The 13,132-nt window shown below is 33.7% G+C and overlaps 2 protein-coding genes across 2 annotated transcripts; both read right to left on the reverse strand.

The window, feature by feature from the left end:
• Positions 1 to 202: 202 nt before the first annotated feature.
• Positions 203 to 3,143, reverse strand: LOC128280918 (G-type lectin S-receptor-like serine/threonine-protein kinase At1g11330). The gene is made up of 5 exons (XM_053019554.1): positions 3,086 to 3,143; positions 1,841 to 3,025; positions 1,640 to 1,743; positions 971 to 1,486; positions 203 to 774 (listed from the first exon to the last, which is right to left on the reverse strand). Exons 1-4 carry the CDS (start codon positions 3,141 to 3,143, stop codon positions 1,430 to 1,432), a joined length of 1,404 nt encoding a protein of 467 aa, XP_052875514.1. The 3' UTR covers positions 203 to 774; positions 971 to 1,429.
• Positions 3,144 to 5,426: 2,283 nt separating this feature from the next.
• Positions 5,427 to 10,545, reverse strand: LOC128280919 (G-type lectin S-receptor-like serine/threonine-protein kinase At1g11330). The gene is made up of 7 exons (XM_053019557.1): positions 9,112 to 10,545; positions 8,908 to 9,015; positions 8,505 to 8,685; positions 8,200 to 8,285; positions 6,796 to 7,033; positions 6,356 to 6,506; positions 5,427 to 5,875 (listed from the first exon to the last, which is right to left on the reverse strand). The coding sequence occupies exons 1-7, from the start codon at positions 10,406 to 10,408 to the stop codon at positions 5,570 to 5,572; spliced, it is 2,367 nt and encodes a 788-aa protein (XP_052875517.1). The 5' UTR covers positions 10,409 to 10,545; the 3' UTR covers positions 5,427 to 5,569.
• Between the last annotated feature and the right edge of the window lie 2,587 nt (positions 10,546 to 13,132).

The raw sequence follows: 13,132 nt of genomic DNA on the forward strand, positions 1-13,132 counted from the left end.
GTGAATAAAGAAGATAAATGGAAAGATAGAACGTGGCGTGTAGAAGTCCTAAGAAGCCTTGGAAACACGAAGAATCCACAACCTCCTTCAAGCGGCTCTAATTTCCCCTCCAAGATAAAGACCTTAGCAAGAAAAAGTTTGAAGATGATCCCCACAATCTAAAAAGATTGTTAAAACTCTTCTAAAAAAAACTCAAGAGAAATTCTTGAAAAAAGAAAAACTCAAAGAGAATTTATTAACTCAAAAGAGAAATAGAATAATAATCAATTGTCTGTTTTGTGTACAATTCGAAGGCCTATATATAGGCTAGATAAATAAATCTAAATAAAACTCTTAAATATACTAGAACTCTAATTTAATCTAAACAAGAAGTAATTTTAAACTAAACTTTCTTGCTAACATAAAATTCTTAAATAACTTAAAATACTTAATAATTATCAAAAATTCGGAATAAAATAATAATAAAATAATAAGAGCAGATAAATAAAATATTGGGCTCATATATAATAAAAATTAAGCCTAAAACCCAAACCCAAACCCAATATGATTTAAACTCGAATTAAAAGCTCAAAATTCGTAATTCCTGTCTCAGAAATTCTGCTCGCACAGTCTTCATTAAAATGGTCATAACTTGAGCTCCCTAACTCAAAATTGAGTGAATCAAAATGCGTTTCGAAGCTAAGAGATAGATCTTCAAAAGCTGTGAGTCATCTCAACCCAAAAATGCTAGGATCTCATCCAAAAAGTCGTTGAAAGTCTGCTGATTTCCCAAGCCTGAAAATTGGCAATTTTGATGATTGAAATCTAATAAATTTCACCCCATCTGTGCATGTATCAATATATTAATTTAAAATTATGATAGAAATGTTAAACAAGGAAAGTTGATTTCATCCGGTTTGATTTTAAATTTAATTGGGGCTTAATATGAGTTTCGAAAATAGTAGAAAAAGGATTAGCATAAGTTACTAACCAAAGACAAAAGTGTCCAAACTTTTGTTGGGCATATACTCGTAGACGAGCATATTCTCTTCTGCTTCAACACAACACCCAAGTAATTTAACTAGATTTCGATGTTCAATCTTAGAAATCACTTCCACTTCGTTCATAAATTCTTCTAATCCTTGCCCTGAAGCTCTCGATAATCTCTTCACTACTATTTCCTTTTCATCACTTAATATTCCCTGCACACAATATTCAGCTCACAAGACTTGTTTGCAAAAAAGAAAAATGTCATTTCACTGACTCTGGATTAGTTGGAAATCGCCCTTATTTATTACCCTATAAACTGGACCGAAACCACCTTGCCCTAGCTTTTTTGCGTGATCGAAGTTGCCCGTCGCGATGGCGAGTTCTTCGAAATTGAATAACCGCAGCTGCTGGAGTTTAACTCGGATTGAATATTCTCCCACATTTTCAGTAGAAAATTTTGTCATTGCATTTCCTTTGTTGAGTTGGAGTTTGATCTGTTTGTGTTTTTGTTTCCTTCCTGAGATGCAAATTGCTAAATTAGAGATACACTGAATTCAGAGTTACCTAATTAAAAAACAAAATCTCAAATTGGATTCAATCATTTTCAAACAGAGTAATGGAGTTGAGTTTGAATATCTTAATAACTAAAAAATAAAGATAGAGATGTTACCTCTTCTTTTAGCCAACACCATAAGAAGAGTATCATAATCGTAATGGTTACTGTACCCACAATTATTGCTGCAATAACAATTACTTTATTGCTTTTCCCTTTATCTGCAAATCGAAAAACTTGGTTAATAAAACTTCAACACCAAAAAAGCTGATTAATTGAGGCAATTCAACACATGGTCTACATGGAAGACAAGTTTACCAAGCTCCGAAGATGGTAGACGAAAGTAAAGATCCACTCCGTGAGTGGAGAATTTCTGCATATCAATCAAATCTCCACTCCAAATCATGCAACCAATGCCAGCATCATACGCATAAGCCACGCACGAACAGTTCTTCATGCATTGATCTTTGCATTCGCCGTTATTTATTGATGACCGGTTCGGAAATACCGGCACTTTCATCGTCTTCAGCTTCAAAAACCCATCATCATCTCCTTGGCCTGCTTCACTGCCATTGTTCTTATCCCTTTGGCATTGTAAAAGGGTAGTCCTAAAACACCCTCTACTCCAATTACCTCTACTCCATTCCTCTATATTCCTAGGCTTAAACCCCTTTAAGCAACTGCAAATGGGTTGTTTCGTTAGATCGCAGATCCCTAATGCCCCCCACTGTCCATAAACAGAAGATTCTGTTTGAGAAGTAGAGTACCTGTTTATCCAGTCACCTTTCCCCGCATCCCATTCTCGTTTAACGAATTTTCCTTGAGAATCCAGTTCATAGTACCTCAACCTAGAGTTATCAGAAAATTCATAAGTGATATAGTACGTTTGTTGTTGATTATCTGCAACAATATAAAACCCATCAATATAGACGGTCTTCATAATTACGCCAATAAAGATATTCCCATTCCATGGACCAGTTCGAAAATAGAGCTTGTTATTGTTACTAAGTACAACCTCTGGAATGTTAAAAGGTTCAATACCAAGAGAAAAGTTACCATCAGATGGATCATCAGGGCTTTTCCATGATTTGATCTCCACTTTACGACCCTTTTTTACATCATTGCTAATCTTCATAGTTTCAAGGAAGGCATTAGAAGGATCTTCAAAACTCTCCCATAAGCTGCTTGGTCCATCCTCACCATTACTAAGGACAAGGTTTCCAGAGTCTAAAAGCTGGGCAGTTGTTGCATTAGGAGCTGTATTGTTAACATGTGATGACCAAACAACCTCAGCTTTTCCATTGGAAACAACAAGGTTGCCATAATCTGATATGTTAAGAATCCTAGAAGAGTCTTTGAGAGGCTTGTTTCTGTTTGCTACCCATACCACTGTTTGTACGGGGATTTGATTGTACAATATCCCCACATAACGATTGCTGGAATTAGCAAAGCTGAAGAATCCTAATCGGAAAACTCCACTCTGGGAGATTATAAATTCAGGGTCTTAGATGGATTTCGATGGTGTTATGGTGTCTAAAGCAGTGCCAGATTGTAAGTAAAAACAAGACAATAGTAAAATTTCAGAAGCTAGTAAAACAGAGTCGCTAATAACTTTCTCCATCTCTTGCAAGAACTTGGAACTGAGGCTATGATTTATGAATGATTAAAAGATTAAATTGAACTTTATTCATTCCTAAAAGTCAAAATTCAATTTTATTAATTATAAAAATATTTAAATAAAAAATTTATTTTTGCGGTCGAGACACTGCAAGCCCCCTAACTCTACCCCTATCTGGGATATGATGAATGATTTTCAAGGCAACTGCAATTGTCTACGTCAGGATTCCAATTCTTTTCAAGCGCTGATGACTTTTTAAATTTGTTGACCTGTTCATGCATTGAAGTTTGAAAAATGGTGAACTATTATTTCCACGTGTTTACACATGAAAAAACAGTAATACCACTCCAATTTCAACATTACACTTTGGTCCTAAAAGGAAGAAGACATCTTATACATTTACTGTCGTTTGTTTATATATAAAATGTTTTTGTAAAATTTTTCGTTATTTTATTATATTTGTTTGGTCAAAAATAAATTATCAAATGAAATTATTCTCCAAAAAGATAAAATTAACAATTTTTTAAGAAAAATATCTTATTAAAATTTTTTCCTTAAGATATTTTTCAAGTTGATAAAGTTCAGTTCATTGTCTTTATTATTGAAGAAACAAGAAAGGAAAACTTTAGAATAATAAAGGGAAACTCTCTTTATTGTCTAAGAAAATAATATCTTATATTTTAATTTTATATTTTTTAAGATTTAATCTCTAAAATCTAAATTTTATCATTCTACAATTTAATTCCTCAAAATAAATTTTCTTATTCTACAATTTCATCAATTCACTTTATTAAATAACTTTGTGTGCTTTGGTTACAGATTTTAATCCACAATCTGTCAGCCTTATTGGTAGTTGACCTTGAGGTTTTTTTTTCCTGCGAAGGTGCATGCATATGGATCATTTGAAGAAAAAGTACTCACTTTAATTATGTGGAGACAAATTAATTTTTGAACATTGATTCAATAGTTGTATTGGCTGTGCTTCTGCAAATTAGACTACATTTGAAAGCCTATGGCTACTTGGGTGCGTAACATTTTGACGCTACGTTCGGTTGATTTGACAACACAATCTTTTATTTTTATTTATTTCAACAATGCAAAAAATAAGATCAAATAACAATGAAGACATTTTAGGTTAAGACGTCTCATTCGGACCCCGAATGTACTTCCGGTTCAAGAACAAATGCAGGGTTTAGGATTAATTTTAAGTTAACGTAACTTTGGCCCTCTGAGTTAGTGTCATTCGAGTTTGTTAACTGATTTTTTTATCAAGTTATTTTAGATTTAGGATATTTTAAGTTATATATTTGATTTATTTTAATTTTAAATCATTTCAAGTTTGAATCGTTTTGAGTTTAGGTTACACTTAAATTTGAATTGTCTTAGTTTGAATTATTGTGTTTAAATTATATTGGGTTAAAGTTTAAATTTTGAGATAAAATTGATAATTATAATGATAAATTTAGATATTGATCATTGTATTATCTAATTGACTCGAGTTCACCCTGTACTTGTTTACTGGTAAGATGATGGATATCTCAAGTTATCTGGGAGTTTTGTAATATCTTTGTTTCTGAAAGAGGTTGGCATTATCCAACGCCTTTTTGTTATTAATATAATCTTATCGACTGAGCGAAAAAAATTTGACAATTATGCCCGAAATAAAATGACACAAATAGATCAAAACGAAATTATAAAAGATAAATTTCAATACTTAAATTATATTTCTAAAAACTAATAAAAATAAATCATCTGTATCTGTACTTACCATCAAAGTCGGTAAGAGTTACATCACGAAATGAAAACTAGTCCTCAATCTCTTGGGTAATTAGTGGTTTATTTGAAAGCAAGTTGTTTTGAAGTGCTATGATAAAAAAACTCATTGTAAAGTATTGAAACAACCATAGACATAATGAGCATATCTTTATCAAATTCTTGAATGCATAACAATCCAACATAAATGCATCTCCATATTTTTTTCTCGTTCTTTGAATTTAATTTCGACTTTGGAATTACATTGTCTACTAAGTCCCATATGTTGCCTTCATTTCATAATTTCCACACCTGAAAACTTTTAACATCTTTGTCTAAATTAATGCTTAAATTATCAGGCCTAACTTAGACTTAAAATTCGGAACTCAAAGCCTCAATAGAGTTTAATTAATTCAATTTGATATAAAGATTGAATTGCTCAAACTCTCTTGATTAGGCTAGTTTACTCGAGTCTAAATTGAGTTTCATTTTCATGTTCAACTTCAAACTTGATTCTTTGTACTTGAGCTCGAGTTTAGGTTGAAAATTCTCAATATTAATTAAGAAAACTCAATTAGGTTTACATCTCAAAAGCAACTCGATCCAAGCATTAAGATACATAAATTTCAATACTTAAAACTTAATTTGTAAACAATACAAACAATTAATTTGCATTTTTATCGGCCACCAAAGTCCGTAAGAGTTACATAATTAAGTGAAAACCCATCTTCAACATCCTGGGTAGTTAATGGTGTTTGAGTGAAAGCAGGTTGTTTTGGAGTGCTAAGGTTTGAAATCTCACTGTTAAGCATTGAAACGACAGTAGGCATAGTGGGTCTATCTTTGGCAAATTCTTGAACACATAGCAATCCAATGTGTATGCATCTCCATATTTCTTTTTCATTCTTTGAATATGATTCTGACTCTAAAATCACTTTGTCTACTATGCCCCAAATATCTCCTTCCCTCCATAATTTCCATGCCTGAGAATAGAAAAAAGGCTGTCAAAATTAATGCCTAAATTTTTCGGCCTAAATCAAGTCAAAATTATAAACTCAAAGTCTCAATAGAGTTTGATCAGCTCAATTCAACATATATAAAGATTAATTGCTCAAAATCTATTGCTTAACCTTATTTACCAAGGTTTAAATTGAGTTTCATTCTTAGGCTTCACTTAAACTCGATATTGTAGTCAAGCTCGAATTCCAATTGAAAATGTTCAATATAAATTAAAAAAAAAAACCTTGCAAGATACTCAATTCAAGTATTAGGGTTCCCAAAGTCATCTCACAAGCTACTCGATTCAAGCATTAAGATTCTTGAATTCAACTTGCATGATCGCTTAACTCAATAATTACTAGCTGAATTTAAGTTTTCTTTATTCGAACCTGAATAGCTTGCAAAAACAACATTTTACACCCTAATAAGATCCACCAACATCTCTAACTATCTTATAAACTTACATATCCCAAGAGGCTAAGTGCATATTGATCGTTGTAAAATCTTGTGTTTCTTCTTCCGCTAACAACCTCTAGCAATAGAACTCCAAAACTGAAGACATCTGATTTCTCTGAAAATTGACCTTGCATTACATACTCAGGAGGCATATAACCACTGTATTTTAACATTAAAAACAAAATCAATTACAACCCTAATTTGAACTTGTCCATGACCTGATCCAAATTAAAAAATAATAATAAAAGTATAGCATAATATGTTCTTTAGTGTTTTATTTTTAAAAAATAGTAAAATGAATCCATAGATCAAACTAAGCCAAACTCAATTTAAGTCTAGACATGTATTATTTTTAAGCACCGGACTTGACCTGATGATAGACATATCTATACCATGTTTTATAAAAAAAAGTATCAAATTAAATGATAGGGAGAAAGTTCCAACTTACTAAGTTCCAACAACCCTTTTAGTGTTGGCTTGATTTTCATTGCCTCCGAAAATCTTGGCCATCCCAAAATCTGAAATTTTTGGGTTTAATTCTTCGTCGAGTAAAATGTTACTTGTTTTTAAATCTCTGTGTATAATTTTTGGTCTTGAATCTCTATGAAGATAAAGCAATCCTCGACTAATCCCTTCAATAATGTCGAAGCGTTTTCTCCAATCCAAGACATCTTGTTTAGTTGTATCTATTACAAAAATTAAACAATAAGACCTCAAGGTTTTGGATCTAAACAACAATCATTATTGTATTTTCTACCATATTGTATTCATTGTGATTGTGGAAAGAATTGATGCTATGTTGATCAATTGAAATAAATATTTAACAATGAAAAGAGTCAAAACATTATGTTGCTGCTATTCAAATCTCGGAATATAATTACATCAGACATGTTCTTGGACCAAGCCATGACTTATTTTTCTATCCTTTTACACAAGTTTGCACCAAATAAACTAGGTGACCAATTTTATTGCTTAAAAAAAAAAACTTACAACCATACTTCTATATTTTATAATTACTAACGTTTAATGTCACATGTGTTTAGTGTGATTTAATATTAAATTCATATTTAATTATTGAATTTTTAAGGGTAAACTATAAAATAGTCATTCAACTATTAGTATGTTTCTGTTTTAGTCACCCAAGTTTAAAATTTTCTATTTTAGTCACTAACATTATCAAAATTTAATATTTTGGTCAATCATCCATTAACTCACTGACAGTGACCTTTTTTCTATTGGCATAATAATAATTTTAACCCTCCAATGTTTATAGAATCTATCAATTTAGTCTTAAATTTTAAAATTGAACAAATTTAGCACATAACTTTTTACATTTTGTCAATTTAATCTTAATTCTTAAAAATTATAAAACTCTAAAAATAAAAAATATTTAAAAGTTCATTTTTCGATAAAAATACATAAGATTTTCCTTACAAAACACATTTTCAATAGAAAATTATTTTTCTTCATTTTTGAGAACTTTTCAAGAAAATAATATCCAAGATCTAACCTATATGGATTTCAACTACCAAGTCAAATGAGTCAAACTTATCGGATTTGCCAGATGAGGTAGTCAGGGTCAAGTTTAAGTTGTAAAGAGAAGGAAAACGATATTATATGCTTATTGGATCCAGTGATAAGGAGCTCAATTCCCCTTAAGCAACAGCACAAGTTCAAGTATTGTGGATTAAGAAAATAGTTCTAAGAGAGCCTTTCCCCTTGTTTAGGGTCCAACTTAATTGGACTCCAGATTTAATTGGGGTCCAATATAACCACTGAATACTGATGAGTCACAAGAAAATAAAACAGGATTAAAATAAGAAATAAAACAGGATTAAAATAAGTTACTAACCAAAGAGAAAAGTGTCCAAACTTTTGTTGGGCATATATTCATAGACGAGTATCTTCTCTTCTCCTTCAACACAACAGCCAAGTAATCTAACCAGATTTCGATGTTGAAGCTTAGAGATCACCACCACTTCATTCATAAATTCTTCCAATCCTTGCCCCGAAGCTTTCGACAATCTCTTCACTGCTATTTCCTTTCCATCATCTAGTGTTCCCTGCACACAAAATTCAACTCACAAGACTTGATAAAAAAAGGAACATGTCATTTCAATGACATTGGATTTGCTGAAAATCGCCATTATTTATTACCCTGAAACTGGACCGAAGCCACCCTGCCCTAGCTTTTTTGCGTGATTGAAGTTGTTTGTCGCGGTGGCAATTTCTTCGAAATTGATTATTGGCAGCTGCTGGAGTTTAACTCCAATTGAATTTTCTCCTATATTTTCACTACAAAATTGGTGTTTGATTTGTTTTCGTTTTTTATTCCTTCCTGAGATAAAAGATCAAAGTAGTTAGTACCATATTGATAGGCGTATTATTTTTATTTTTAATACTGATATGTATAGATATTATATGTATCGATATTAACATATTTTACTATTAAATTTTAAATTTATTGATATTTTAAAAAATTTTTAAAATATATTTTTATAATCTAATTTTTAATTTCCTAATAAATTATATATACATTTAAATATTATCCATATATTACCTTTATGTTTAGCCATCCTACGCCATAAGAAGAGTGCAGAAATTGTAATAACTACTATGCCCGCAATTACTGTTGTAATAACAATGATCTTACTACTTTTCCCTTTATCTGCAAATAGAAAAACTTGGTTAATAACTTCAACACCAAAAAAGCAGATATTGACGCAATTTATCAAACACATGTTCGACACTAAAGAATATTTACCCAGTTCAGAAGATGGCAGACGAATGTAAAGATCGACTCCGCCAGTGGAGAATTTCTGGACATCAATCAAATCTCCACTCCACATCATGCAACCAATGCCAGAATCATACGCATAAGCCACGCACGAACAATTCTTCATGTTCATGCATTGATCTTTGCACTCGCCGTTAATTATTGATGACCGGGCCGGAAATGCCGGCACTTTCATCATCTTCATCTCCAAAAAGCCATCATCTCCTTGTCCTGCTCCACTCCCATTGTTGTTATCCCTTTCGCACTGCAGAAGGGTAGTCCTAATACACCCACTACTCCAATTACCTCTACTCCATTCCTCTATATTCCTAGGCTTAAACCCTTTTAAGCAACTGCAAATGGGTTCTTTCGTTGAATCACATATCCCAAATGCCCCACACTTCCCATAAACATCGCAATCTATTTGAATAACAGGGTAATTTTTACTCCATTCCCCTTTCCCCGCATCCCATTCTCGTTCAACGAATTTTCCTTGAGAATCTAATTCATAGTATATCAACATAGACTCATTAGAAAATTCATAAGTCATAGAGTCCGGTTGTTGTGGATTATCTGCAACAACCTCAAACCCATCAAGATAATCGGTGTACATAAGTATTAAGCCAATAAAGATATTCCCATTCCATGGACCACTCCGAAAATAGAGCTGGTTATTGTTCCTAATGACAAGCTCTGTGATATTGAAAGGTTCAATACCAAGAGAAAAGTTACCATCAGATGGATCATCAATGCTTTTCCATGATTTCAGCTCCACTTTACGACCCTTTTTAACATCAGTGCTGATCTCCATAGTTTCAATGAAGGCATTAGAAGGATCTTCAAAACTCTCCCATAAGCTGCTTCCTGCATCGTCACCATTACTGAGGACGAGGTTTCCTGAGTCTCTAAGCTGGGCAGTTGTCGTACTAGGAGCTGTATTGTTAACATTTGATGACCAGAGAATCTCATTTTTGCCATTCAAAACAGCAAGGTTGCCATCATCTGATATGTTGAGAATCCCAGAAGAGTCTTTGAGAGGCCTGTTTCTATTTGCCACCCATACAACAGTTTGTACGGGGATTTGATGGTACAATATCCCTACATAACGATTGCTGGAGTTAGCCAAGCTGAAGAATCCCAATCGGAAAACACCATTCTGGGAGATTATAACCTCAGTGTCTTTGATGGACTTTGATGGTGTTATGGTGTCTAAAGCAGTACCAAACTGCAATAGAAAACAAGATACTAAAGCTAATAAAACAGAGCAGCTAATAGTTTTTCCCATAATCTCTTCCCAGAACTTGGAATTAGTTGGGATCTTCAAGGATTTACCCTAAATGAATTCAACTCAATTTTTTTTTCCAGTTTTTTGTTTTAAAAGATGATAGGATGTAATGATGTTTCATGGCAGCTGCAAATGTTTACTTCAAGATTTGAAGTTTCTTGAAGAGGTAGCCACCTCTTAATTTTCTTTGTTTTTCTGTTGACTTTTCCTTGCATGGGATTGGAGAACCAAAAAAATCAACTAGCACGTGTCACCTTGTTCATACCAATTTTGTGCTTTATTAATATCATTAGTGTTGCGCGGAAGCGTGTGAAAGAGTAAAATTATTATACTGAAAAATCACACCAAGTTCAATTCCCAAGAAAGAGAGGTAGATCACGAAGATCACTTAAATACCAAGTCTTTCCTAGCCAGAATATCCCTCTATCGTAATTTAATAGCACAATAAATCACTACAATCACATTCACAAAATATGCAAAACAAATAATAAAGAACACGAAATTTTAACGAGGTTCAAAGAAATTTTGCCTACGCCCCGGGCACTACCAAATATATTTCACTCCAAAATTACAAGTGAAATTTACAAATAGAGAGAGAGAATAATGCCTTAAGTAAAGAATGGCAATTATGGGATGAAGAAAGTAAGAAATGGTTAGGCCTATTTATAGTTGAGGTTCAAGGATCAACTTGCAATGTCCCTATACAATTAGGGACCAAAATTGCAATTATCCCATGCCAACTTTTAACCCAACTTGCCAATCAATATTACTTTCTACTTTCGGTGGCCACCCCATTTGACTTTTCAAAGAATGGTGGGTTCCAATAATCTCCACCTTGAAGATTTGATTAGGATAATCTTATCTTCACACAATTCTTTCTGCTTTTGACAACAATACTTGATAGTGCCTTCTTCAACTGTTAAACTTGCAGGATATTAATCAAGTTCAAACAATGTTTGAACTTGGTTGTCATACCACCTTGGTCATCATATCTGCGGGATTATCTGCAGTCTTGATCTTCAAGACAAATTTTCCCTCTTCAATAATTTCCGCACAAAATGGAATCAATGCGTCGATATGTTTTGTACGTGCATGATAGACTTGATTCTTTGCTAAATGAATAGCGGTTTGACTATCACAATACACGTTAATATGCTCTGAACCAACCCCAAGGTTTTAGCCATACCTTGTAACCAAATAGCCTCCTTTACTGACCTCTGTTACCCATGTACTCGGCTTCGTGGTTGACAATGCAATCAGAGACGTAGTGTAGACTTCCAACTTATTGGTCCTCCAGCAAGTGTAAACACATAACCGTGGTTGATCTTCGCTTGTCCAAATCACCGCATAGTCGAATCAACGTACCTAATAACACCTTTACCAAGTGTATTATCCTCGCTTGAACAAGAATCCAACATCACGGTCTTCTGAATATAGCGTAGAATCCATTTCACAGCTTGCCAATGTCCTTTTCTAGGATTATGCATATACCTGCTCACTATACTAACTGCCTGTGAAATGTCGGGTCTTGTACACACCATTGCATACATCAAGCTACCCACTGCATTAGAATACGGAACTTGCAACATGTATTCTCGTTCCGTATTCGTCGAAGGAGATAGTTGTGCGTAAAGCTTGAAATGAGAAGCCAACGGGTACTTACGTGTTTTGTTTGCTCGTTCATGCCAAACCGTCAGTAGTACCTTTTTCAAATCTCGCTTCGAGACAAGTTAACTCTATTATGAGCTCTATCTCTCCATATTTCCATGCCGAGAATCTTTTAGCTTCTCCTAGATCTTTCATCTCAAACTCGAGATTGAGTTGAGTCTTCAATCTTTCAATCTCAACTTTGCTCTTAGATGCTATTAGCATATCATCAACATATAAGAGCAAGTATATGAAAGTTTCTTCTTGTAGCTTCTGAAAATACACGCAATGATCAAATTTACTTCTTGTGTACCTTTGCCCTTTCATGAACTGATCAAATCGCTTGTACCATCGCCTCGAGATTGCTTCAATCCATAAAGCGACTTTGTCAATTTGCAAACCCAATTTTCTTTTCCAGCAACCTTGAATCCATCCGGTGAGTCATATAGATTTCCTCTTCCAAATCACCGTAAAACGCGGTCTTCACATCAAGTTGAACTAGTTCAAGATCATATTGCGCAACCAAGGCTAGCAAAATCAATAGACGAATGCTTCACAACCGGAGAAAACACTTCATTGTAATCTATTCCTTCTTTCGAGCGTAACCTTTGCTACCAATCTAGCCTTGTATCAATTTCAATTTTATCGAAATCCTTCCTTCTTTGCATATACCCATTTGCATCCAATTGCCTTCTTTCCTTGGGTAGTGTCACCAACTCCTGTGTCTTATTTTTATGAAGAGATCGCATTTCTTCATTCATTGCTTGCTTCCACTTTACACCATCGTGGTTACTTATCGCTACGTGTAAGTAGAAGGAACATCATCATCTGCAATTGGAAGTGCATAGGCCACTATATCATCAAAGCGCAAAGCTTACGAATCTCTCTTCTTGGCCTTCTATATGCAATTGAATCTTGTTGTTGTAGAGGTTCTTGGGTAGGAACCTCTTCATCATTTGTCCCTCCAATATTAGTGGATCATCGTTAACCTTTTCAAGCTCCACCGCTGCAAAGTACTCTGGTTTTGTCATCCTTTTGTGAATCATTGTACTTCAACATGGTTGATTCATCAAAAGT

The sequence above is a fragment of the Gossypium arboreum genome, chromosome 1, assembly GCF_025698485.1.
Source record: "Gossypium arboreum isolate Shixiya-1 chromosome 1, ASM2569848v2, whole genome shotgun sequence".
NCBI classification, from domain to species: Eukaryota; Viridiplantae; Streptophyta; class Magnoliopsida; order Malvales; family Malvaceae; genus Gossypium; species Gossypium arboreum.